The following is a 26,759-nucleotide window of genomic DNA, read 5'->3' as shown; positions in this document are numbered from 1 at the left end:
GCAGCAGCTCCCCGCCCCCCAAAGTATTCTCCTCCCGGTGCTTAATGATACTGTCCCAGATGAACCCACAAGTACCCGCTGGAAACTCAGGGACCCTGTTAGCAGGGGGGAAAAAACCAGTTTATGCTTTTGGGATTCTCCCTGCTGACGGTCAGGGAATGGGGCTCCAGAGGCACTGGGTTCTGGTTCTGCCAGATCCACTGGTAGGGTTGCCGGAGGAAGGCACTAATGCAGATGGTGAGCTGCCATGTGCCATAGGCTGGGAGGTCAGGGTTTGTTACTCCCGACTTGAAGAGGTGTTCAGGATGTAAACGCTGCTGGGGTTCCTGCCTAGCTCTGCCGGCCGCCAAGTCAGGACCTCAAGCTCTCCTTCCTCAGATACAAAACAGGCTTTTTTTTTTTTTTTACTGTCGGGGCCTTGTCCGCTGGCAGAGGAGTGCGAGGGTGGACACAGCGGAGCACCTGCAGGGAGCCGTGCCTGGAAGCGTCTGCCAGTCCCCCTCCCCACCCCCCACAGCCCCAGGGCTTTTCCTGCCAGGCTCCCAGGGCACCAGCGTGAAAGGCGACCACGGGAAGAACAGCACAGGTTTTATGGTTGTCCCCTTGGGGCAGCTTCCCACGGTGCCCCCAACACTGTTCCACGTGAGGACGAAAAGCCGGCTCAGAGAGGAGGGAAAGGGAACTGCCAAGGTCACACAAGCCGCGGGGGGAGAGACCTGAAGCCCAGCCAGGCCGCCCTGGGCTCCGTTCCCTCTAGATGAGACGCCCGGGCATCCGCTTAGGGCGGCACCGGAGTTGGGGGGTGGGCGGGTAAGAGAACCCTCACGAGGCGGGGGCCGGCGTGTGTGTGCATTCTGGTTCTCCTGTTAACGCCCGGGGAAGCAGGCGCGAGCGACCCAGAGGCGCCTGGCTTCTAGCCGGGGTCTCCGGCTGACACATCCCATTTCCTTTCACGCCACCCAGCAGGCTGGTCGGGGTCTTCTCGGCCTTCGGGTCCCCCCACCCCCACCGCACCCCCGGGGTCCACTCCGCTGTGCGTCTGAGATCTCCGGGCTTCTCCGGCGGACCAAAAACAGACTCCGTTTCACTGTCCCCCCGGCCGTGGAGGCCGGGGCCCCCCTCGGAGGCAGATGACAGATAAGTTCCCAGTCAGGGCTGCAGGAAGGGAGACGTGTGTGCTGAAAGGCCCGGCGGGGAGACATTCCTCTGGACCCTCTACGTGATGCTTCAGCCGTCACGCCGGGACCCCAGCGCCCGGAGGCCCGTTGGCGAACGCCGGGCGACCTGTCCGCTGGGGAGCGCGCTCAGCCAGTGACGGGAGCGAGGGGCCATCCGGCTCGCCGGGATCCAGGGCACCTGTTCCCGGGAGTGCAGAAGTCGCCGTCTCGGCCTCAGTTTCCCCAGGCGCGGGGGCCGCCCGCAGGGCCGCAGCGGAGGGGGCGGGGGGGGGGCGGGGGGAGGGGTGGCGGCCCCTTTAAGAGGCCCCGCCCCGCTCCATCAGCGCCGCGGCCCCGCCCTCCACCCCGCCCCTTCCTGCGGCGCTGACCGCGGGCGGCGCGCAAGAGAGCGGTGGGAGCGGGCGGTCCGACCGCCGCGCGGGGAGAGGCCTCTTTAAGACGCCCCCCCACCGCTCCATCAGCCGCGCCGAGGCCCCGCCCACCGCCCCGCCCCGCCCCGCCCCTTCCTGCGGCGCCGAGCGCGGGCGGCGCGCGACAGAGCGGCGGGAGCGGGCGGGCTGAGCGCAGCGCGGGTAGCCGGACGGCGGCGCGGGAGCCCGAGGACAGCGGCGCGCGGGCGGCGGCCATGGGCTAGCCGGCCGGCCGAGCGGAGGCAGCGCCTGCCCCGCCCCGCGCGCGCGCGCGCGCGCGCCGGGAGCCCCGCACACAATAGCGGGCGCGCGGCCCCGCGCCCTTCCCCCGCGCGCGCCCCGCCCCGCGCCCCGCCCCGCGCGCCGGCCGCCCGGCCGCGGCCTCACCTGCCGCCCGGGAGGGGGCGGGCATTGTTCGCGCGCCGCCGCCGCCGCCGCCCCGCCGTGGGCATGGGGGCCGCCCGGCGTCCCGGGCCGGGCCTGGTGAGGCCGCCGCGCCGTCGCTGAAGCCGGCCCCGCTGGCGCGCGCAGCCAGGCTGCGCAGGTGAGGAGCCGCGGCCGCGCCATGGTGGACCCAGTGGGCTTCGCCGAGGCGTGGAAGGCGCAGTTCCCGGACTCGGAGCCTCCGCGCATGGAGCTGCGCTCGGTGGGCGACATCGAGCAGGAGCTGGAGCGCTGCAAGGCCTCCATCCGGCGCCTGGAGCAGGAGGTGAACCAGGAGCGCTTCCGCATGATTTACCTGCAGACTCTGCTGGCCAAGGAGAAGAAGAGCTACGACCGGCAGCGCTGGGGCTTCCGGCGCGCCGCACAGCCCCCTGACGGCGCGGCCGAGCCCCGTGCGCCGCGCGCGCAGCCCGCGCCCGCTGAGGGCGCCGATCTGCCGGCCGCCGACGAGCCCGAGGCCCGGCCCGACGGGGAGGGCTCCCCCGGCAAGGCCAGGCCCGCGGCCGCGCGCAGGCCCGGGCCCGCAGCCGCCGCCGCCGCCGAGCGAGACGACCGCGGGCCCCCCACCAGCGTGGCGGCGCTGCGCTCCAACTTCGAGAGGATCCGCAAGGGCCCCGGCCAGCCTGCGGCGGCGGCGGACGCCGAGAAGCCCTTCTACGTGAACGTCGAGTTCCACCACGAGCGTGGCCTGGTGAAGGTCAACGACAAAGACGTGTCGGACCGCATCAGCTCCCTGGGCAGCCAGGCCATGCAGATGGAGCGCAAGAAGTCGCAGCAGCAGGGCGCCGGGCCGGGCCCCGCAGACACTCCTAGGCCTTCATATCGCGGGCGCGCCTCCGAGGGCAGCGGCTGCGGCGGCCTCGATGGCGACTATGAGGACGTTGAGCTGAACCCGCGCTTCCTGAAGGACAACCTGATCAACGCCAACGGCAGCGGCAGGCCCCCCTGGCCGCCCCTGGAGTACCAGCCCTACCAGAGCATCTACGTCGGGGGCATGATGGTGGAAGGGGAGGCCAAGGGCTCGCTGCAGCGCAGCCAGAGCACCTCGGAGCAGGAGAAGCGCCTTACCTGGCCGCGGAGGTCCTATTCCCCGCGGAGCTTCGAGGACAGCGGAGGCGGCTACACGCCGGACTGCAGCTCCAACGAGAACCTCACGTCCAGCGAGGAGGACTTCTCCTCCGGCCAGTCCAGCCGCGTGTCCCCGAGCCCCACCACCTACCGGCCCTTCCGGGACAAGAGCCGCTCGCCCTCGCAGAACTCCCAGCAGTCCTTCGACAGCAGTAGCCCCCCGACGCCCCAGTGCCAGAAGCGGCACCGTCAGGGCCCCGTCGTGGTGTCCGAGGCCACCATCGTGGGCGTCCGCAAGACGGGGCAGATCTGGCCTAGCGATGGGGACAGCTTGTCCGGCAAACTGTCTCAGGATGGCGCCTTACACGCAGACGCAGGTAAGTGCCTCTGCCAGCCTGGTGGGGACACCTGCGAGGTTGGGGGTGCAGGGGCAGGTAGGTACTTTGTGGAGTGGTTCTCAAGCGCCAGTGGTGGGCTGGAACGATTCGCGCCCGTTCCCCCAGCTGAACAAATTCCATCCCTGCTTTCCTCCTGAATGCAGATTCCCAGCGTCTGGAGTGGGATTCGGGTGGGAGGGGTGGTGTGTCGGGATGGTGGAGGTGGCTCCTTCCTTTGGGTCTGGAGCCTGTGCTTTCTCGCGAGAGTGCTTCCTCTCTGTGGGTCGGGGCCAGGAGCGCCTTGGCTGCCTTGGTCACCTCTGCTCTCTGGGTGGATGCTTCAGCAGGGACTGATTGATCCATGTCTTGGGCAGTCGCCGCCACCTGCCCTGGGAGAGTGCCCGACACATCCGGGGCATCCACGGGATGCCAGCTGCTCCCAGGCCGGAGGAGTGTCGGGTTCGCTCTCTGGCCGGCAGCCCCAGCGCAAGTCAGAGCAGGTGAAAAATACAAACCGGGAGGAAGGGAGGCCACAGGCAGTTCTGACTCAGTGGGCCACCGAAGAGCCGGGGCTGAGGAGCTCTGTGCGGGGCTGAAGGAGGGCCACACCCGTGCTGATCTGTCCGGTTTGGATGGGAGACCTCACCGCTGGGCATCTCACCCTGCTCCATCGTGCCCCTTGCCCACCCACGCTTATGTTCGGCTCCTAGTCACACGGTCCGGCTCCTGGCCCCGAGATTAAGCCCGCGGGACAATGGGTGTAATGTGTATGCACATCTATGGACAGACGCCCTGTGGCGCCGGGCTAACAGGACTGTGTTTCGAGAGCCGGGCGCAGTTTGTGATGGCAGTCAGGACAGGGATTTGGGGTTGTAGCAGGTGAGGCAGTTGGGAGCCTCTCAGAGTCCTGGGCCCTGCTGAGCTGATGTGGTTTTCCGCTCCATTGACTTTTTCTGCCGATGGAGTTGCGTGTTCTTGGTTGGTCAGAGCCCTCTTGAGACAAGGGAGGCTATTTTTGGCTCTGTGGAGGGCCTCTCTGCCATCCGCGCTCCCTCCTGTTTGTTTTGGGCTCACTTCGTTGTTGGTTCTGTCTGTGTTGTGTTGCTGGGACCTGTGGCGGGGCCCAGCCTCCATCCCCCAGGCCCCTCGTGTGCGGGGAAGCCGGTACTATTGAGAAGACCGCTTTGCAGGCAGGTCAGCTCCTCTGGGCTCTGGAGGATTGCCCTGTGGTCGCCAGGCACCAGTCCCGTCTGGCTAGCTGTCAGCCAGGCGAGCCAGCTTGGATTGGCCCTCAGCACCCGCAAGGGAGCGTGTGAACATTGTCAACAAAGGAGAAAAGGAGAGCTTCTCGTGGAGACCTGTCGTCTGAAACTGTGTTCTCTTGCTGGGGGAGGTGGGAGTTTCCAGCGAGTAGGGCCCCGTTGGTTGTGTTTGGGGGGCTTCCCCGCAGGCCGTCTCCGGAGATCGCAGCCCCTCGCCTGCCTTCAGCCTCTGCTCTGTGGGTGACGCAGGGTGGGCTCCCAGCCAAGGAGGTCATCTGACATCTTGGCCCACCCCCGCCCCTTTGGCCCTCGGTGAATCCTGCTCTGAAAGCCCTCCAGGGTCCCACCTGGTATCTCCTGTTGGGCTTTGAAGCTCCTGGCAGTTTCAGCTCTGGGAGCCTGCCCAGCCCGCTTCTCAGGGCTCTCTGAGGCGTGTGGCTGGAGGCGACTGTGGGACCGCCGGGGCCAGGCCATGTGTCTCCTTCCCAATAGTTTGCCCGCGTTCCCTGGACGCCCCCGGCCAGGGCCCGAGCCTCTGACGTGGGACAGTGGGGAAGGTCCCAGTGTGGACGGAGGGGACCTCACCTTATTCCCTGCTGCGGCAGCTTCTGTGTCTGAGGGGAGGGAAGCAGCCTGAACGGTGACTATGCCCTGACACGCGTGTCCCCCGGGAGCTCGGCCTCACTCCCCTCCCCCCAATCTGCAGATAAGGATCCCGCCAGGAAGTGGCAGAGGGGCCTCCGGGCCTCGGGGACGCAGACCCCTGTTGCTTTCTGCTGCCCTTCACACCCCCGAGAAACGGGGCCGGGTAGGTCCCGGGGTCCTTCGGGCTGTGAGCCCCGCTGTGTGCAAGCCCGCCCCTCCCACCGTGCAAGCTGAGTGGAAGGAGGGAGCGCGGTCCTTGCCCCCGCTTGGGAGCTTAAAAAGGCAGCGGGAGACAGGAACGCACACAGCCCAGGGCAGGGTCGGGAGGGTGGGAAGGCGGCTGTGCCCACCCTCGTCCTTTAAATTCCTCTCGGGGACTCCGGCCGCCCCTTCCTGAGAAAGGCCGCTCAGCCAGGGCCTTTCCTCCGGAGATCCGAGGCGCCCCCGCCCCGCGCGTCCCCCATGAGCGGGGAGCCCAGGTCTGTGTTTCTCCCTGGGCTCCGGTCGGCAGCTGCTCTGTTTTCTCCTGTTTCTACTAAGCGGTGAATTTGCCCTTTGGATCCTGGTGACATGTTATCGTCAGAGCGATCATGGCTTTGTTGTTCACTTGGGTTGTTGAGTGAACTGGTGACCTGCCTGAGTAACTGTCTGGCAGAAAAGGGTCTCGGGCCTGGCCAGGCCTCCACCAGCTTCACAGACCAGACAGAGCCTGTGTGCGCCTCCAAGTTGAGCCTGAGTGCGGCCTTCTTCCCGGGGACGGAGGCAGAGTCTGAGACCATGGAAGTCATTGATCGACAGGCTGGAAAGGAGGTCTCGATGGACTTGTACCAGGGTTCTCTAGCTCGGAAAGGATGGCCTTCTGGTTTGGGGAACAGAAGGCAGCATTCTGGACCTTTCCCCAAGGAAGGAGCTGAGGTGTAGATTTGTGGGTCTACAAATCTGTAGACCCTGTGGGTCCAGGACTCAGCGCCCCTCATTCCTCCCTGTTATGGCTTCAGTGTGGCCTCCCCTCCCTGGCCACGAGTCCTGTGGTCCAGCCCACCCCCTGCTTTTAGAAGGTTCCAGGTTCACGGCGAATGGACAGGCCTCTTCTCAAGTTGCCGGACAATAGGCCTGAGTTTTGGCTGAGTCTGCTTTTTAGATGAAGGCTCAAGAGGTGGTGGAGGATTTAATAAACTAGGAGCCCTTTGGGGGTCTGGACGCCGACTAGAATTAGAGCTCCTGTGGTTCACGTTGGATTTTTTTTTTTTCCTTCTTTCTGACAAAAAAAAAAGTAGTAACTTTAATTAAAATGAGTTACTTATGTGACACGGAACAGGTTTTTCTTTCTCCTAGAAAACGTTGTTTAGTCTTTAAGTGGTGTCTGACTCTCTTGCGACCCCACGGACTGTAGCCCGCCAGGCTCCTCTGTCATGGGATTCTCCAGGCGAGAATACTGGAGTGGGTTGCCATTTCCTTCTCCAGGGGATCTTCTGACCCAGGGACGGAACCCGCGTCTCCCGCCTTGCAGGCAGATTCTTTACCACTGAGCCACCACCTCGGAAGCCCATCCTGGCAAAATCTACGTAAGAGAATCTGGCGTGTTTCCTTTTCCAGCGTCCAGCTCGGTGGCACTCGGCGGCTCACGCTGTCGTGTAACCGTCCGTATCTCCAGCGCTCCCGTCGTTCCAGCCGGAAGCCGCTCCCGGCGCAGGCGCTCGCCGCGCCCCCACCCCCAGCCCCTGGCCCCGCCACGGGGCTCCCCGGCCGTTTCTGTGGATTTACTTGTCCCCGTGCCTCCTGCGAGTGGAATCACGGAATGCTCGTCCTTGGGGTCTCCCTGGTCTCCCTCAGTGGGGTCTTGATGTTGCTGCGTAGTGCCCTCGCCCTGCACGCGCCAGCTCTGCTCCTTCATGGGCGTGTCTCTTCAGGGAACCCCTGGGGGTGGTGGCCGTGTTTCCTTGACTTTCACCCCCACGTGTGTTCGTGTCCTCGGGGCAGACTGCCACGGACTGGGGTCCTTCAACAGCAGAGACCTATTTTCCCTTCACCCCTGGAGTCTGCAAGTCCAGGATGAAGCTGCCAGCGGGCACAGCTTCCTCGGGGACCTCTCCTTGGCTGGCAGCTGGGCGGCCCTTGATGCCCTTCCACAGGGTGGGCCCTCTGTGCCCATGGACCCGGATGGCTCTGTGTATCTCTGAAACCTGCTTATAAGGACACAGCCACATTGGCTTAATTGGCTTAGGGCCCCACCCTGATGACCCTGAACTTAATCACCTCACGAGAAGCCTGCCTCCCACTTGCTGAGATGCTGGAGGCTAGGCCCTCGGTGTGTGAGTTTTGGGGGCGGAGGGACTCAGGTTGGTCCCCAGCACTCAGCGAGTCCCTGATCAGACAGCAGAGAGTTGGTGCGTGAGCAGCCTCGCCCCCGGGTTTTAGGAGGAATTCATGGTGAGGCGTTGAGCGGCCCACTGAGGCTGGGACCGTGGGCTGGCCGCATCTCTTTCCTCATCTAGAAGTTAGGGGTTGGACCCTGTCTTTGCTAAAAGATCTTTTCTTTCCATTCTTTTTTTTTTCTTTTCTTTTTTTGGCCTTGCTGCTTGCAGGATCTTAGTTCCCCAACCAGGGATTGAACCTGGGTGTCCACGGCAGTAAAAAAAAAAAGCCCCAACTCCTAACCACTGGGCCACCAGAGAAGTCGCTTGAGATTTTTTTCCTCTAAATTGATGAACACAGCGTTGTAGGTCTTTCTTGTCTATGCCCGTTTGCACCTGCGTTCCCTCTACCACAGCAGCCACCTCTCCCCGGTTGGACCCACAGAGGGGTTTGTTGGGCATCTGCCCACTGCCCGCCTCCGCCCCCCGGAAAGCCTCTGGTGTCTGTATCCACAGGTTTGTGGGAAGGCTGCTCCCGCTGCACCTTGTCTTTGAGAAGCGGGGCAGACAGAACCTTGTGACCCTTCCTCGCCTTCCGCGGCCACGCGTCTTCCCTTACCCACGCGCTCGCCGCGGTTTCCCACTAGTCCTGCCTCTGCGTGGCTTCCTCCTTCCGCGTGGCGCGTCCTTAAGACAGAGACCTGCTGTGGCGTCTGTACCTCAGGTGCCGCGGTGTCTGGGGGTCCCGGGTGGAGCGCGACCCTGCCCCTCCGTCTCTGAGGATCCTGTTTGCTCAGGCCCTCCGTGTTCTGACCCCACCGGGCTCACCACCCCCCCTTCTGATAATTGGCACTGATTTGGGGGGCCCGACAGCACAGGTACCCCAGAAAGGGAGCTTGTTGGCTTTGAAGGTGACCTCCGAGGCCTTTTCTGCTTCTTTGCTGACGCTGGGGCTCGTCTTGCTCAATCCTAAGAGCTTCCCAAATCCCCCCCAGCGTGGATGGGGCGGTGGCTGGTGCCTGGGGTGCGGGCAGGGACCGCGAGGCCCAACCTGGGAAGTGAAAACCTGGCTTTGGAGGAGGCTGTTTCATGTGCCCTCGGAACATTCTTGTGCAGCAGCTGGAGTGCAGTTATTATCGTAATTACATGCTGTTCGTCAGGCTGGCTCTGCGGGGGCGTGGGACCCATACCCCCGCCCAAGATCACGTGGTCGGTGCAGGGGCCTGGCGCCGGGCACTCTCCTTGGCTGGTGAGTGTTCCTGGCTCATGAGAGTGGGCCCCGAGTGAAGGACCCTTCCACTAGGGTTGGGGGGACCCGATGAGTCATGACGGAAGCAAACAAACAAAACATCTGCTGCAAAATATCCTGAAACCGTCCGTCCTCCTGGGGCACCCGGCTCAGATTCCGCCGCAGGTTGGGCAGCAGAGGGCCCGAGAGGACAGGCGTGTTGGGGCGACGCTGCCCACCCATCCGCCCTGTCCATCCAGCTGGGGAGGGGTCGTGACGCTGGCCAGCTCTGGGCAGGGCCTGGCTGGGAGGAGGTGACCAAGGCGCTCGGCCGTGTGCACAGGCAGGGTCAGCACACGGCCCAGGGGGCGCCAGGAAGGCCCCGTCTCTGGCCGAGAGACTGGCATGTGGACTCTGCAGGGAGCGGGGCGCTCTGTCATGTCCTTGCCGCTTCCACAAGGGCGGGGGACGGGCAGCCTGGGGGGTGCTCCTCACAGGTGCCTCTGTTGGCGTCAGAAGGGCCTTTGAAGGTTCGTTTTTACAGGCCTGACCTCCCTTGAAAGAATGCTGCAAGGTCAGCTGGTCTGCGCGGGGGGGAGAGAGTCGCTCTGCAGGTGACGTACATGACGCACCCTTGCGTGGAGCAAGGGCAGCCTTCTGGAATGGATGTCCACCTGGTCCGCGGGAAGAACGCAGACCCTGAAGGCTGGAGACCTGGACGCGCCCGAGGCCCTGCGTGTGGCCTGTGGTGCAGGAACTGGGCTCTGTCGGCCGGCGAGGATGCCCCCGTCTTGGGGCCTGGGGGGGTTCTGAGTGCCCAGGACAGTGGCCCCCTCTGTGGTCTCACAGAGCCGCCCCCTCAGGCAGCTGGCGTCAGTCTACTGAACGCCCCGTGGTGAGCGATTTTAAGGCCGGTACAGGCCTTTTCACCCGTTGGGCGCGGCTCCGGGGCCGGGGCCTGCGGGCCCCCCGTCTCTCTCACTGTGTCCTGGGCTCAGCCGTTCCAGGTGTGAAAGGTGCCTCCTGTGTGTATTTTTCTGCCCTGTGGCCTCAGAGGAAAGCCAGCTGCTGTATTTGCTGGGCTTTTCCCTCTGCCCAGGGCACTCGGGGCCATGCACTCGTTTTATCTGCCCCCTGTTGCCCCTGAGGAGGCTCTGGGGGGTACCCTCAGACTCCTGGTGGAAGAGATGGGGTGACGTTCACCCCCCCGTTCCCAGTGTCACGGGGTAGCTGTGGCTGTGGCTGGGGACGCACCGGTGGGCCAGCCAGGCCCGTGCCCCCGTCGCCCATCCACCCCGAGGCGCGGGGTCCCTGAACCGGCCTCAGAGCCCTGCCGCTGTCCTCTTGGCCGGAAGCCCCGGCGACCCAACCTGTGAACCGTCTTCGGTGGCGCTCAGCACGGCGGCTCAGCCTCTGGGCCTAGTGTGTGCAAACAGCCGGGTTCATGTCTGCTCCGATCTCAAAACGGAAAGTATAACTCCTTCATGAAAGTCCACTGCAGAAAGCTTTGCACTTTCTCCCCTAGGAACACGAAAGGGTGAAACTGTCTGCTTCGGGGCCCTGCCACGTGGCGGGGAGGGTCTGGATCCAGGACCCCCATGCCTCTGGGCAGCCGCCAGGAGGGCCAGCATCTTGTCGAGGGGGCTGCCTGACAGCCCCCTGGTCCCCTTCGGCTCTGAAGCAGCCGGGCTGTGATGACGCACGTCGGTGCGGGTTGCCCTCCTGCGGTCTTTGTCAGCAGCCACATGGCGCGACTCCCTGCCGCAGAGCCGACTCTTCTCTGCGGAGGGGCCCCTGAGACCCCGGGGGGGCCTGGGAGACCCAGTCCCAGCCCTGCCCACCACTGCCCGGCTTCTCCCGGCCCGCGGGCCCCGTGCGGCTGCTCATCTCTGCCACGTGTGCGGTTTTGGGTGCAGGAACCCCAGCAGGGAAGCAAGGAGGTCAGCGGGCTGAGACTCGGCCGCCTGGGAGAGGCAGCCCGTCCCAGGCGCTGGGCTGGGATGCAGCTCCCCCAGGCAGCGGGCGGGGGGCCATCCCAGCGGGCTGACGGGGGGCAGCAGGAAGGGCGTGGCTGCCAGAGCCCCAGTGCCTCGCCGGTCTCCCTGAGAGCGAGCGGGACCTCTGGGAGAAGAGCAGGCCGTGGCTGTTTCTCCACCCTCTTTTCCTCTGTCTCCCCCCATCCCTCTCCTGCCTCCCTGGCCCCAGAGCACTGTGCTCCCTGAGCCCATGAGTGGATCAGAGCCTGTCCTAAGGGAGGAGGGTCACTCTCTGTCCACTGAGTTCTAAGGCGAGCGTGACGGGGCATGACCGTAAAAAGACCTTGGGCATCACAGGGCTAGGCAGGGCTTTCCTTGGGCGCGCCCTTTGTCAGTGGGGTGCACTGACGCCCACGCTGTCCCCACGGGGCTCCGGGTGTGCAGACCAGGTGGGACCAGGGGGTCAGGACCCACGTATGGTCCCTCGGAGGTCCCCTTTGACGGCTGCTTCCAGGGGGGCTTTCTGAAGGCTGGGCGGGGCTGGGCTTCAGGTGGGGAGGGTCTGCAGGTTCATCTGACTGGGGCCTCCTGTGGGTCAGCAGGGTGGCACGTGACATCTAGTTGTCCAAGTCCTGCCTGGCGTCCGCAGACACGTCCAGGCTTTAGCTTTTATTCGGTGTGGTGCCGCTGGGCCCGAGGACTCAGCCAGAACCGGGGCTTCGGGCCTGGCGGAGACTGGAGGCTGCCCCTGTGTCCCGGCTGCCTCGGGGACCGCCTCTACCGTGGTTGGGAAAATCACACAGCCGCCCCTGCCTCGTCACTCCCAGCGAGTCTGCTTTCTGAGGTCCTTCTGTTTGTAATTTGTATCAGTTTCCGTGGGTCAGCTGTCCGGGGCTGACTGACTCAACCGGGTCTTCTGCTCAGGGTCTCCCAGAGGGTCGTCCCCTTCTGGGACTGCACAGCCCAGCTTGTTGGCAGAATCAGTTTCTGGTGGTTTGTAGGGGAACACCCCTGTTTTCTTGCTGTCCGTCGACGGCTCCCAGAGGCCTCCCGCCTTCATAAAGCACTTTCCGCACAGAAGACTGATCTCCTCTGAGCCAGCCTGGCTTTCTGGAGGTCTCCTTGAGCCGTCTCCTATGCAGCCCGAGAACTGTCCACCTGCAGAATCCACGAGCCCTGGCTGTGGGTCTTGAACGGTTGCTGTGTGGAAGGGGGAATGGGTTTCTTTAGGGTCATAGCTGGGAGGCTGATCTGATATTAATTGTTGGAAGCTTCAGGGAAACAGGGCTTCCTGGTGGCTCAGCTGGTGAAGAATCCACCTGCAGTGCAGGAGCCCTGGGTTGGCTCCCTGGGTTGGGAAGATCCTCTGGAGCAGGGGTAGGCTACCCACTCCAGTGTTCTTGGGTTTCTCTGGTGGCTTAGCTGCTAAAGAATCTGCCCGCAGTGTGCGAGACCTGGGTTTGATCCCTGAGTTAGGAAGATCCTCTAGAGAAGGGAAAGGCTACCCGTACCAGTATTCTGGCCTGGAGAATCCCATGGACTGTATAGTCCATGGGGTTGCAAAGAGTCAGAAGCAACTGAGCAACCTTCACTTTCACTTTTCAGGAAAGCAAGCGTTAAGGGAAGTTTTCTTTTCTTCCCCGCTTTACAGGGCTCCGCTCAGGCAGCAGGATGCTGCTGGGGTTGTTGGGTCAAACACCTCTGAGGACTCAAGAGTGTGTAGGTCGTGTGGTCCTGTAGGCTAGGTCGGAGAAGATATGTGCCCCAAGGCCACCTCTGGGAGTCGGGCAGCGAGGTGTGACAGGCTCGGGGCGGAAAGGAGAGGGCGAGAGGCCCCCTTGTTGGCGGGCCGTCTCCCACTGCGGTGTGTCCAGGTCCTGGCTGCCGATGCGAAATAAGATGACGGTGCTGCGTGTGGGTGTCCCTCCTCCGTGCTTGGGAGCCCTTGTGAGCTTTCCTCACAGAACCCGGGAGGCAGGTAGGGTTGGTCCTCCTGTCCCTGGGAGGCCTGCTTCCCCCAGAATGTCGCAGGGGTGGGGAGTGGTCACCAACAGCTCCTGTCTCCCCCCGCCCATCTTCCTGCTCCCAGATGTCTGTCCCCTGGAGCCAGGCTGCCTGCGGGCTCACAGTGGCTGAAGTGGGGCGACCGGAATGTGACACTGTGCTGTGGATTTCGTGTGTGCTTGAAATTTCCCCTAATAAAAGGTTAAGAAAATAGTCACTTATCGCTCACAGTTATCAGAGAGAATCCCTTCACCTTGGGAGAGCAGGATGTTGGAATCCTGACTCTTTCTCAAGCTCCAAATATGTGTGAGTCAAGTCTTACTCATCTGTTCCTTGGTAGCAGATGTTCTGGGAAAGCCAAGCCGCACTTGAGCCACGCCATCCACCATGCACCCCTCCATCCATCCATCCACCCATCCATGCACTGTCTGTTCATCCCTCCATCATCCTCTGTCCCTTCAGCCCCCCTCCGTCCCTCCATCCGTTCGTGATTCAGCCACCTGGCTATCTATTCATCTGAGGTTTATGTAACACTTACCTGCTGGGGTCCAAGCTCTGTGCTTAGGCCTCGACACAGTCCTTGACCCCAAGGAGCCCACAGACATTGATAAGTGGAGTCAGTACCAGGTGGGCACCAAGAAGCGGTGACTGCCAGGTTAGCTCGAGGAAGCTCGCAGGGAGGAGGACGGCCCCCTGGCCGGGTCTTGAATGGACCCCACAGAGACGGAGCGTGTCAGGCCACTGTGGCGGCCGAGGATGTTCCAGGTGGAGCAGTGGGGCTCGGGACAGCTGGAGTGGGGAGGTCTGGTGTGCCCCCCGCCCCCAGCCAGAGGAAGCCCCGGCGATGCCTGAATGGAGGGCGGGGGTGGGGGGCGCGAGGGGGTGGGAGAGCGAGGCTGCAGCTCTCGGCCCTGCTTGGTGTCCCAGCCAGGCTTCTGTGGGTTCTGGGGCCCCTTCTGCACAGAACTCCTCCCCACTGGGTGGCTGCCAGCCTGGCTCGGCCTCAGCATGTGGCCTCCTGGTGCTGACCTTGGCTCTGGCTTCTTGACTCAGGGACCCCTGTTGGCAAGCATCTGTCTGGATGGGGTGGTGTCCCGCCTGCAGGACAGACATGCTGCGCGTCGGCGTGGGTGGACTTCAGTGCTTTCCTTGGTTCTTCCGGGCCCCGGTGGAGTGGCTGTCCACAGATCCGTGGCTGGAAGGGCAGAGACAGCAGCCCTTGCCCCTCCAGGCCCCTTCCCTGTTGGGGGCCGAGTCCATGCAGCGTGTGTTCCCATGGTGCGGCGGGTCTGTGGCTGCGTGAAGCCCGGGACCTGGGCCACGATGTCAGCACCCCGCCTGCCCCAGGGTGCGTGGTCACTTAGGACTGTGGGAAAGAGTCCCGGGGGTTGTTTGTTTAGCTGTGGTAACATACACGCTGCATAAAATTGACCATCTTTAAATTTCTGAGCGCACGACTCGGGCATCGAGTGCGTTCAGCGTTGAGCCGTCGACTCCGCCGTCCGCCTCCAGAACTTTGCATCTTCCCGCATGGAAGCTCTGGCCCCGCTAAACCCCAGTGCCCGCCTCCCCTGTACCCTGGCCCGGCCCCTCTCAGGGTCTGTGCCTCTGGCGCCTCCAGGGGCCTCTTGTAAGTGGACTCCTGCGGTATTTGTCTTTGTGTCCCCAGGGCTCGTCTGTGTCGCAGTGGGTGTCAGGATGCCCTTCGTTTTTAAGGCGGAATTTCGTGTGTTCCCTTGTGTGGATGGATCACCTTCTGTTCATCCGTTATCTGTGGCTGGACGCTTGGGTTGGCTCCGCTTTTGCCGCCGTGAACGAGCCTCCCAGCTCAGCGGTCTTTTTATTGTAACATCTGAATCCTACCTTTGTTTGCCTCCTCCCTCAGCTGTCTGATTTGTTTATTCATTTTTGGTGGTGGTTTAGTTGCTGAGTTGTTTTCAACTCTCAACGACCCTGTGAACTGTAGCCCTTACTCATTTTTATCAGAATGTAATTTACATTTAGGGTTTCCCCTGGTGGCTCAGCTGGTAAAGAATCCGCCTGCAATGCGGGAGACCTGGGTTCGATCCCTGGCTTGGGACGATCCCCTGGAGAAGGGAATGGTAACCCACTCCCGTCTTCTTGCCTGGAGAATCCCCGTGGACAGAGGAGCCTGGCAGGCTACAGTCTGTGAGGCGGCAAGAGTGTGACATGACTTAGTGACTGAACAGCGACCCAGTTGATATTTAACATTGTATTCATTTCCAGCTGCCCCGAGTTAACAGTTTGTTAATATGTATGTATTGCATAATGGTCACTGCAGTAAAGTTTTCTTAACATCCTCTCCACACGTCGTTAACATGTGTTTATTTATTTTTGCCTCTGGTTTCCAACCAATTTCCTATTCTCGTTTAACAGATTTCCAATTAGAGGAATTTTTGTCCACGTTAGGAAAGTGAAGATTTGAGTCAGAGGTTAAGAAAAGCACGTGTAAGCTATCCCTTTAAAGATTCAGCAGAGGTGCATGTGCGTTGAAATGCGGTTTCGGAGGCATAGAATGCGCCCCTCGGGCCCTGCTCCGGGAGTGATGAGGGTGGCGTTGCCACAGTTGAGGTGTGCAGCAGGCCTGTCGTCCCATAAACCGCCATCCCACCCCCAGGCTTCCGGCCCGTGTCCCCGCCGCAGCCTGCAGCCCCGGCCGCACTGCCGCGCGTGCTGGGTCTCCTCCTTCCCGGGCGTGCAGTAGCTGGAAGCCTGCAGCGCGGGGCCTGCTGGGTCCAGCTCCTTGCGCTCCGGGCTGGGGCGCGGGGCGGGTGGCGGGCAGCGCGTCCAGTGGAGCGGTTGTGTCTGTCACCGCTCGTCTCGGCCCGTCGCGGGCGGGGGACGCGGGCGGGGGACGCGGTCGTCTCCCCTCCCGTTCTGCTCTGCCGCTCTCCCGAGACCCTTGCGTTCCGCCCGGTCCCCACGTTGCCCGTGTCCCGTGGCCTTTCTAGGTCCACCGACCGAGGGAAGCAGCGTCCAGCGTGCGCTCACCCCACAGCCTCGACCCCGCAGCCCCGGCGGCCCCGCCCCGCCCCCAGCCCGGCGCGGCTCGTCCGCACGCTTTCTCTGTGTGGCCTTTTCTGCACCTTGCGCACGAGTGAGGCCCGCGGTTTTGTGGCTCCGGGTGGACGCGGCCCCGTTTCCTGGTTTCTTCTGGAAGGCCTGTCGCCAGGCCGCCCCGCTTCCTGGCCGGGGGTGGGGGTGAGGGTGAGGAGCTTCTCCTTGTCGTGTGTCCCCAGCTCCTCCCCACCCGGCGCCCTGCTCCCTGGGTTGGGGGCCGCTCCCCACCGGGGACCAGGCAGCAAGCCCCTTTCCTGGCCCCCCTCCTCCATGACGGGGGGCCCTGCTGTCCTGCCTCCCAAGGCGGCGGGGGGCGGGCGCCTGAGAGGCTGGACTCTGTGGCCTCCTCAAGGGGCCCGGGCCCTGCAGTGCCCCCTCCCCTGTGAGTCCGGCCGCCGGGTCCCTTTGTCACTGTGGCTGCTGGAATAGCCAGCCCTGGGAGGAAGGTCCCCAGCGGAGCCTGGGCCGGGCCGGGGGCCGACCGTGGTCGGGTTTGGCAGACGCACGGCCGGGCAGGCTGAAGACGGGCCGGGTGGGCTGTGGCCACAGTCGGATCCCACTGCTGCCCACGGCTCTCGGCCTGGACAGCTGACCTGTGTGTCTGGGAGCCGCTGTGGCATTTGGCGCCTGTCGGGACGCCCACTGTCCGGGGTCCGGCTTCCAGAAACCAGCCAGGGCTGTGGCCGCGGGTGCTCCAGGCCTCCCGGGCTGCCAGCCTCGGGTGAGCCCCCGACGCCGCTCTCTCCAGCGGCAGCTCCGTCCTTCCTCTGGGAGGGTAGGGGCTTCTGGAGCCAAGGCGGCAGTGTAGACACGCGTGCAGGGGTCGTGCCGTCCTCTGAGCATCCGCGCTCCCTGCCCCCTGCCAACCCCCACAGGCTCTGATTCTGATGGACGCGGGGGGTGCTTATGGCTCCGTGCCTGGGCTGATCCCCTCCTTTGAAGAGCAAAGTGGAGGCCCCTGCTCTCAGCCGGAGCAGCTGCAGGCTGGCTGCCTTGTGCTGAGCCTTACCCAGACCGCAGGATGGAGCCTCGGGTCCTAGATCAGAGTCATGTCTACAGAGGGACTTGGTGATGACGTGAGGGCAGACGCTTTCTCTCTGTCGCCGGGAGGCTGGGGACCACAGAAGGTACGAGGAGGCAGGATGCTCTCTTGGGGGGAGCGGCATCCTGGGTGGGGTGGGGGGCCCCCGTGGGACCCTCTCACGCATGGGCTTATCTGCCTGTTGCCCTGGTGGGGCCCGGGTGTCCTGGAGGCGGTGCCCCGACCCATGTGGCCCTGGGCTGAGGGGTGTGGAGAGCCCCTCCCTGGAGAGACACAGAGCCGGGGACACCCATCACCACCCACTGTGTTCACCCCGCACCTGCTTGGCGGTGGCAGCCGCAGAGAGGGAGCGACCGAGGGCTGCGCGCCACTTAGCATCATTGAGTCAGGGAGGAGTGAGAGATGCCCCCTTCGGTCCTGTTGAAAGGGGCAAGAGACCTCTGCCTGCAAATCCAAGGAGGAGGGTCTCCCCGTGTGTGAGCTGGGTGGCTGGCGTGGAGCCCCGGGGAGGCAGCACTGGGGAAGATGCGCTCACGGCCTGCCTGCTGGCATGTGCGCCTGGCACCTCGGAAGCCCGGCTCTTCTGGCGGGGCGCGTCGCAGTCTGGACGGACAGCAGGGAGGACATCGGCCGCGTTGGCCGGCTGGACATTTTACGGGGGCCACGGCGGAAGCTGAGAAGCCGCCGTTTCCCATCAGAGTCAGAAACACCCAGGGTCCTGTTTCCAAGCAGTGATTTTCTTTTTTTTTATGATATTTCAGGGTTGGGGTGTGTGTGTGTTCAGGGATACTATCTTTAAAGCCTTTCATTGAACTCGTTATTATATTGCTTCTGTTTCATGTTTTGGTATCTTGTGGGATCTTACCTCTGGGACCAGGCACTGAACCTGCATTCCCCCCCCACCACCCCTGGCATGGGAAGGCAAAGTCCTAACTGCCAGACCACCGGGCAGGGTCAGCAGACGGTCTGCTTTGTTCTAGGAGCACAGCCCTTCTTTTCAAATGACATTTTAGGTGACGCCTCGGTACACGAAAGAGCTGAAGAGCGTCCCGGGCCCTGCCCCGCCCAGCCTCCCGCCCTCCCGGGCCATCCACCTCCCACCAGCATGGAGGATCCAGGTGTGTGCTGTCCTGGGGACAGGCTGGGGGCAGCCATCCCTGGAGGTCGGGCTCCTGCGTCTTCTCCAGGGAGAAGTCAGCTGGGCAGGGAGCCTGGTACAGCTTCCTCCTCGGGGCCGAGACACAGACCTGCCTTCCAGAACGCCCAGCTCTTTGTCGGCAGGCGTGGGGTGGGCTGAGGGGGCGCGCCGGCTGGGAACCTGGGTCTGCGTGTGTGTGTGTGGGGGGGTCCGAACCTGCATGTGCGAGGGCTTAAAGGCAAGGTTTCTGGTTGTCACGAAACTTTTTGGTTTTGGTTTTTTTTTTTTTCTTTTCGTTTAAAATTATGACGAAGAATTAAGTGACAGCTTAGCGCGCGCGTACGTTCACACTGTCCTGCGGTCGTCACCACCTGCCTCCTTAAACTCTGTCCCCAGGAAATGCTGACAGCGCTGGAACCCCCGCCTCCACTGTGTGTCTCTGGGTTGACCGCTCCAGGTGCCACACAGACCCTGCCGCGTTTGTCCTCTCGTGTTGGCTTATTTTGCTCAGCATCGTGGCTTCGGGGTTGGTCCACTCTGTGGCAGGCGTCAGAACGTCCTTCCTTCTTAGGACTGAAGGATGTGTGGAGAGGCCGCGTTTTGCTTACCCATGCGTCCATCAGCGTGCTGTTTCCCGCTTTGGCTGCTGTGAACATGGCTGGAACATGTTTCTGCTTGAGCCCTTGCAACCTGGTACCCCTGCGGGAGTGCCCAGCACCACGCGGCGGCCGTGGATGAGAGATGGGGCTGGGCACAGCCCTCTGGGGGTGGAGCAGGGGGCTAATGAGAGGCAGGGGTCCTTGGAAAGCCGTGTTTCCGATGGCGCATCCCGTGAGTGTCGCCAGCCACCTTCTCTGCCTGCCAAGAAAACTTGAGCCAGGCGCTCCTGGATGTGGCAAACCTCCGATCAGGTCCCCGGGAGGTGGTGGGGTGGTTTTCTGGGTGAGCCACCTGTTCAAGTCAGCGATGAAGCCGGCGTCGAGGTGGGCCGGCACTCCGGCGCCTGTGTGTTTTTGACACTCTGCTTCCCGAGGGGAGCAGGGTGGGTGGGTGCCCTCCTGCCACCAGCGCTGGCAGGCGCTGAACCTGGCCCTGGAGTGGACTGGGGTCCTGCCCCTCAGTCAGCAGGTCGGGAATCGGGGTGGGAGCTGGCCGACAGGGATGTGTGAGGGGACTGAGGGACCAGGAGTCTCGAAAGCAGGCAGAGACTGAGACTCCGGGCGTCTGCCCTTTCCTGGAAACCTGGCTCCTTTTCTAGACTAACCAGAGTCCATTGAGTTTTGCCAGCTTCAGGAAGTCTGGCCGGCCTGGCCTGGCTTCAGAACACGGACGCCTGGTTTCTGCAGAGCCTGGTTGACTCCCAGCCCCTTTCTCTTGAGTTCTCAGCGTCCACATTGTTCAGGAGTCATTAGCAGTGTTTATAAACTCAGATCCAGGAATCCCACCCTAGATTTTCCTAAGGAAATAGGACTTTTTTTTTCCCTTTTCCTTTTGATATTATTGTACAAGCTGATTCATTGTATCCGTAACAGTGGAAAGCTGGAAAGAAACTAACCTAGTCTCCCAGTAGGAAAGGGGTTACATGGGCTGGCTGGACTGCGATATAATCAGCTCGTGGCGACAGTGAAAATTCTGTAGACGTGGGGTCCAAGCTCCTAGGTGAGGAGGAGAGACGCGGGGTCCAGGCTCCTAGGTGAGGAGGAGGGACGCGGGGTCCAGGCTCCTAGGTGAGGAGGAGGGACGTGTGGAGCCGAGCGTCTCAGGGTTTGTATCTGTCTTTTGCCGCGTAACAAGCCGTCCCCACGCTGAGCGGTTTAGAACAGCACAGTTTCTCTCTTCTGACTCCGTGTTGGCGGGCGATTCTTCTGTCGGCCGTCACTCGGTGGGGACCTCTGGGTCAGCCCCTCATTCCGTGGTCCAGCCCGGGTACCTTCACACGGCGGGAGGCTGGGGTCCGCGGACACAGGCTGAGGCAGCGAGGCCTCTTGAGGTCTGGGCCATGGAGCTCTCAGTCGTCACCTCCGCCGCGTCGGTCGCAGGCCCCAGGGTGGTGGAGAACCAGAACCGGATGCTTGTCCTTCGACGGGAGGGGCAGGCAGCTTCCCCCTGGCAGGGGGTGTGGGCCCGGGCGGGTGTGACTCCCGGTGCCCCACTGGTACTGCCTTCTCTGGGGTTTTCCCGACGTGATCACAGGGAGGAACTTCTGGGATCTTGGGGAAACGAACCTCGGCGATGGGTCACCGAGGTGAGGACACGGGCAAGTCGTCTTTAGAGTTTCACCGCTGCCGTGTTTATGGCATAGGTTTAAAATAAAAGTTTTCTTCATGCTGACCGTGGGGCGCCTGACTTGAGACTGACGGGGTGGGGGCCCAACCCTTCTGTCTTTTCAGTGAACAGGCTTCGCTGGTGCAGCACGCTGGGGCCTGGACTCTGGGAAGAAGAAAGCACGTGGCCGCCCTCCGGCGCTGGGTGCCGTGTCAGCTGGCAGAGGGTGGATGGACCGCACAGAGGGGCCTGGGCCGTTGGAGGCTTCGGTCGACCACCTCTGGGAGGCAGGCGTGGGCCCCGCGTGTACTTGTCGCGGGCGCCTGGTGTCTGAGGACAGTGCTGTCTGGTCGGCTGTCCTCCGGGCTCCCTCTTCTAGGTCGTCGCTGTCCTAAACACAGGGCTCTCTGTACTTTGCTCACAGGCTTTTTTTCCTGTGAGTTTGAAATTGTTTCAGAATTAAAAGTTAAGCAAATAACTACCCGGGAAACTGCGCTGCACCTCCACGTGGGGTGCTTGGCTGTGGGGAGGAAGGGCGTTCCCATGCCGCCCGCCGGCCGGGGCGGGTGCGGCCAGACACCCAGAGCCTGCCGATGGAGAGCCCGGCCCCAGCCCCTCTGAGCGGGGGGCCTCCTGCTTCTGCCCGTGCCCCCACCCAGGGCGGGTGGGTGAGGTCCTCCTGGGAGGAGTTCTGGGTGCCAGGTCCAGAGCGAGGGGCCCAGGGGCTGCTGTAGGCGGGGCGGGGAGCAGAGACCCGCTCGCAGCCGTCCACGTGCCCCAGACGGAGGCCGGCTGAGGCTCCCGCGCTGCTCGGGGTGTCTGTGTGCTGATCGCTAGCCGGGCTGGGTCTCCGCGTGGTCTTCCTCTCCTTGCGACGAGTAGGGGTTGCCGTTGGCTGTGGCTGTGGGCTTCTCTCTGCGGTGGGTTTGCCCCATGCGGAGGATGCAGTCTTCAGCAGCTGCGGCTCCCGGGCTTAGCTGCCAGACCGGGGATCGAACCTGTGTCCCCTGCGTTGGCAGGCGGGTTCTTAACCGCTGGACCCCCAGGGACGCCCCTACCCAGTGCTTCTTAAGGAGGGTCTCACTTCCAAGGTGAAGAGCACTTCATTTCTTCAGACTCAGGACAGACACCCTCCAGGTGGTGGCAGACGGGGTCCTCCTCTTCCTGGTTGAGATCGCTGCATGTTCTGCCGTCCGTGGCAGCCTCGTGGGTGGTAGAGTCCTCTTTAGGATGACTAGGGACCCTTGTCCAGGGTCCCCCGCACCCGTCCGTCCACTCTGTGCTCCCCGAGGCCTGTGGTCACTGCCTGCCGTGGTCACTCCTGTGTCCCCATCCCCTGGAGTGACTTGGGGTGCTCAGTTAACATAGTAGGTGCTCAGTTAACATTTGCTGGAGGAAAGGAGACCCGCCCACCTCGTCCCAGGCCACCTCCACGGCTCAGTGAGGCCCTGGGCAAGTTTGAGACGGGCTGTCTCCAGCCTGAGTGGGAGGCGGAGACTCCAACCCTGGAAGGTAAAAAGGACGTGTAACAGGGCGGCTCTCTGCAGACGGCGGGACGGGCCTGTGGACAGCCGTAAAGCGCGCGGGTGCCGAGTGCCGTGAACCGCGCGGGTGCTGAGTGCCCGGAAAGCTCAGAGGTTGCCACGTGCCGGGAAAGCTGGGAGCAGGGGTTTGTTCCGGCGCTGGCCGGGGGTGGGGGTCTCCTGGAGCAGGGTAGGGGAGGTGGGATGGGGCGAAGGAAGGGTGAAGGGCGCGAGGACATGTGGCCCGGGTGGAAGGGGGCTGCTCGTGTCCCCGACCGGGCCAACGACATCGCGTGAGCAGGACAGACAGGCCCAAGCCAGGTTGTCGGGCCGGGACGCTGGGTTCACGAGCCTGAGCCTTGGGCAGAGGTGGGGCGGGGACCTGGGTGGGTGGGATTCCCGCCCTGGCCCTGGTCCCCCTGGGTGTCTGGGCGGCAGGTCTGTGTCGAGCAGGGGTACGTGGATCCCCTAGCAGCGGGAGCAGGGCTCGACCACGCGCGGGTCCTGACGTGTGCACGTCCGCGTGAACGTGTGTGTCTGCCCCAGCCCGTCCGCACGGGTGTCTCTGAGCCTCATCTCGGAGATGAGGGCACTGACTCCCTCCCGTGCCCCTGAGATCCTGAGACAGCACGTGCCCGGCCCTGTGCATGGCGGGGATTCATCCTCGAGACCTGGGGCCCCTGAGATCCCGAGACAGGGCGTGCCTGGCCCCGCGTTTGAGGGGGTTCATCCTTGAGGGTTGGGACCCCTGAGATCCCAAGACAGCACGTGCCTGGCCCTGCGCTTGGGGGGGGTTCATCCTTGAGGCCTGGGGCTCCTGAAATCCTGAGACAGCACATGCTCGGCCCCTTGGGGGGCGGGGGTTCATCCTCGAGGCGGCACCCAGCAGTGGCAGCAGGTGCTGGCCAGGTGTACTTCCTCTGGTCCTCGTGTCTTCAGCGGAACTGTAGGCACCTTGTTCTTAGAAGCTGAAAGTTTCCGAGGGGAAGCCCCCGTGTCGTGAGCCCCAGAGCTGGTAAGTCGAGTTGCAAAAGTGGGGTTCACGCCGGCAGGTCTGCCCGGCCGAGGCTAGCTCCTGGAGAGCCTCACGGGTCCAAAGCCACACCCTGAGCTGGACCAGTTTCAGACGCCCTGGGACTGAACTCAGAGTGGGCTGGGGGTGGGTGGGGGGGGTGCTGATACCTGGTATTTGACAGCAGAATTTGAGGCGTTTTCCACCTGAGCAGAAGTCAGGGCTGAAGTCTTGTCTCCACTTGGGAAAGCGTTCTGTGCCCCCTGAGTCCCGAGAGGCCCAGGAGCTCGCCCACCTGGACCTGCACATTCAGAGCAGGAAGTGTGATGCCCCGTTCCTAGCCCCTGACACTCCCGTCCCAGGGGGCTCCTCCAGTCATCCCTGCGGAACAGAGAGACAGCGGACAAGCTGGGGTCCCCGCGGGCCGGGCGGCTGGCTTCCCATCTCCCCATTCCCACCAGTGAAGTGGGGATAATGACACCCCACACGCACACCCTGGGGGTGACTAGCAGGCCGTGGGGGTTCCCCTGCCAGAGCAGGAAGCGTCAAGAAGCACAGGCATCGTTGCTCATAATTATCCGACGCCTCAGCTGTTCACGTGGTGCAGCCCATGAGGGCTGCCGGCTCCGTGTCCCCGAGATCCGCACCATGCACCCCGCCCCAGCCCAGCTTGCCCAGGACCCTCAGTGCCACCCTCCGCGTCCATGCCAGGCAGCAGGCTCTGCTCTGGGGGACAGGGTGGGGGCCACTCGCTGGGGGGGGCGGGCAGTGCTGGGAAGTGTCGTCCCCGTGTTGGGGGCTGGGGTCACATGGCCGCAGGCCCGTGGCACCCGTCAGGCCTCCGTGAGTCTGGGGGGGACCCTGGCCTGGCGATCCCGTCCCTCTGGTCCACCCTGAAGGCTGAACGCGCATCCCCCCCACCAACCCTGGTCTCAGAGCTTCCCACCAGGAAGGCGTGGCTCTCCCACACACCGTCCCAGACCCAAGAGGGGCTTCCCCACCCCCTGGGGCTCGGGGTCTCAAAAGCAGCTGAGGAAGCAGGCGGGAAACAAGCCGCGAGGCTCTCATCCAAAGGCCATGGGAGGACTGGCCTCAGCTCTTGACCTGAAACTTGAAACTGTCAACGTGGGAATTACTGCCTCCGGTGATAATCCCAGTTGTCATCGCGAGCGCCAGCCTGCCCTGGCCCTGCGGCTCAGTCCCCAGTCTAGCTGGGCGCTGATCCTGCTTCTGCAGCCCGCCTGGCCATGCCCACGACAGGCACAGCTGCCAGACCCTGACTCAGGCGGGGGGCCCACCTGCAGGCCAGCCTGGAGAGCAGGTCCCCACGGGGGTCTGGGGCATCAGTTCTGAACACTTTTGGGGAGAGACGAGTCCTGCAGAGAAACTCAGCCCATGGACATGGGCAGAGTGGACCCCCACGCCGCAGGAGGTCCCGGGCCCACCAGGAGGAGGCCCTTCTCGCAAGAATCAGGAGGACACGGCAATTGGAGGTGCTCCCAGGGGTGCCTGACCCCAGTGCTGTACCTAGGACATCTTCCAGAAACGCCCCGCGTGGTGGAATCCCAGCCCGGCTCACCCAGATCACGCATGCCGCAGGCTCGCAGTTCCTAGGGTCCTGTTTTAAAGCCACGGGATCTGGGCTCGGACTTGCCAGACAGGCCTGGAGAAGACAAGCCCGATTCCTGGACCTCAGGTTGCCGACCCCGAGGTCTCTGTCCCTCCCGACCGGGCACTGCGAACTCCCTGCCGGGAGTGGGGGTGGAGACCATCCAGGTCACCCACCCGCACAGTGGCCTGGTACCCGCCGCAGGCCTCCATGTGTCAGGCCCTTTCCAGCCACTTCCTCCAGGAAGGAACCCGACCACGTTCTCCAGTACCCTGCCAGCAAAAAGACCCTTCCCACATCGAACACTTTGTAAAGCGTCTCCAAGGCCCAGAGTCAGCCCCAGCCGTTTCTGGGTCTCACCTCGCTCCAGCCTGAGACGCACCTGCTCCCGGCTGAGACCAGGGCACGTCCCCCAGGGCGGTCTAATGGGGAAGCGGCCCGATCTGAGCGGCTGAACTCAGGCCAGCAGGCCCCCCCAGAGAGGCTGCATGGGCAGTGCAGATGGGCAGCCCCTGGCCTGCTAGCTACCCGGCCACGGTGCATCCTGGCGGGGAGACGGCCGAGCCCTGAGCCGCGTGGAGCCAGACAGTGGCTTGAGGATCTCGTGTGATGGGACCAGCCTTTCTCGGGGGGGACGGGTTAGAACCTGGCCAGCACCTGGGCTGGCCAGTGTCCAGCGAAGTGTCACGGGGCGCCTCAGAGCCGGGTGACGTGCCAGCCCCTTGCCACTGCCCGCTTCGGTCCTGGGGAGTCAGCTGCAGGACCACCCCTCAGCCTTGATGGGGGAGGCACTCTGAGATGCCCCTCCCTGAAAAATCTGACACCCCCGCCCCCAACCCGAAAGGAGGCCCTCTGCTGGATTTTCTCCCACCCTCTGTGCCTAAGAGCCCCCTGGCCTTCCACCTGCTTCCCAACCTGCCTCCAGATGCCAGAACCCACATGCAAGTCCTCTCCCCGCTCCGGCCACCGACCGGTGGGACACGGGCCTTGCAGGCACCATCCCACCCCTCCAACCCAGGGCCGGATCAGAAGAAACACGCCACACCCACACGGGTGACCCCCGGCCCATGGGGGCACCTGGACGCAGGAGGTGACGGGCTGGGTACCAGTGCCATCCAGGCACAGACATTCCCACAGTACGGTGGCGCTGTGTCCCCCTAGTCCGGTGTCTCCCCTTGAGGCCGAGACAGGCTGGAACCCATCAGGTGGGCTTGCTGACCAGCCAGAGAGTCCCAGAGATGACTGGCAGCCCCCAGCCAGGTCAGGCCCTGTCCGCCCCAAGGTCCCAGCCTCTCCGGCTGGCAGGATGGCACCTGAGTGGCACCTGAGCGTCTGGCTTGGTGCAGAACTCAACGTGCCAGGCCCCGCCATCGCCCAGCTGGGTGACCTGGGCTGTTGATTGTGTCTCACTGGGCCCCAGGCTTCTCATTGCTAGAAAGAGGACTCAGCCGGTCTGCTGGCCACAAGTCCTGAGGAGGAGGTGCGAGGCCCTATGCTTGGCAAAGCAGCATCCAGAAGGCGCCTGCCCCGGGCCTGTGGGATCTGCAGATGCCAGCCTGGGCTGAGCCCTGTTTCCCCTGGCTCCTAGCTGCCGGAGAGTGACAGGAAACTAGGGGTCACGTCACGCTGAGGTATGGGCCGGTGGGTGGCGAGCAGGTCCCCGGGAGAGGAGGCTGGAGGAGACAGGCAGGGCGGCGTGCAGGGGACGAACGGCCTTCGGACAGGCTGGGGGCATCCCAGAGGGACGGGGAAGACCCCAAAGACTTCCTCTCCTGGGACTTCCTCCCCCACCAGCCCCCTCCTCCCGCCACTCTAGCCTGGTGTCCGGCTCCCCTTCTGAAACCGGAGCAGAGACGTGGGAGCAGGCGTAGGCGGGGCGTGACTGGCGAGCCCGCACGCTCCTCGGTGTCCAGGGAGGGACGCAGGGTGCTGGATTCCAGGCTTGCTCCCACGGCCACGGGCGGGGCGGGGCGGGCACAGTCAGCTTAGCTTAGCCCCCGGGACGGACCCCCCACACACACACCCCTCCCGACCCGGCTGCCCTGTCCAGGGTGCATGGCCCAGCCTTCTGCGGACGGGAGGGGGCGGATCAAGTCAGATGCAAAGGCCCTCCTCTGCGAGGTGCCTGCCACGTACCGGCTGT

At 63.6% G+C, this 26,759-nt stretch overlaps 1 protein-coding gene across 1 annotated transcript in view; it reads left to right on the top strand.

Moving 5' to 3' along the window:
• Positions 1 to 2,069: 2,069 nt before the first annotated feature.
• Positions 2,070 to 26,759, top strand: part of BCR (BCR activator of RhoGEF and GTPase) — an 86,154-nt gene continuing 61,464 nt past the window's right edge. The window contains exon 1 of the mRNA XM_061385561.1: positions 2,070 to 3,477. Coding sequence (XP_061241545.1) covers positions 2,154 to 3,477 — 1,324 coding nt within the window. The 5' untranslated portion in view covers positions 2,070 to 2,153. The remainder of the gene's footprint in view (positions 3,478 to 26,759) is intronic.

The sequence above is a fragment of the Bos javanicus genome, chromosome 17 (genome assembly GCF_032452875.1).
Source record: "Bos javanicus breed banteng chromosome 17, ARS-OSU_banteng_1.0, whole genome shotgun sequence".
NCBI lineage: Eukaryota > Metazoa > Chordata > Mammalia > Artiodactyla > Bovidae > Bos > Bos javanicus.
The sequence above is the reverse complement of the archived record's forward strand: the minus strand, read 5'-3'. Positions and strand labels throughout refer to the sequence as shown.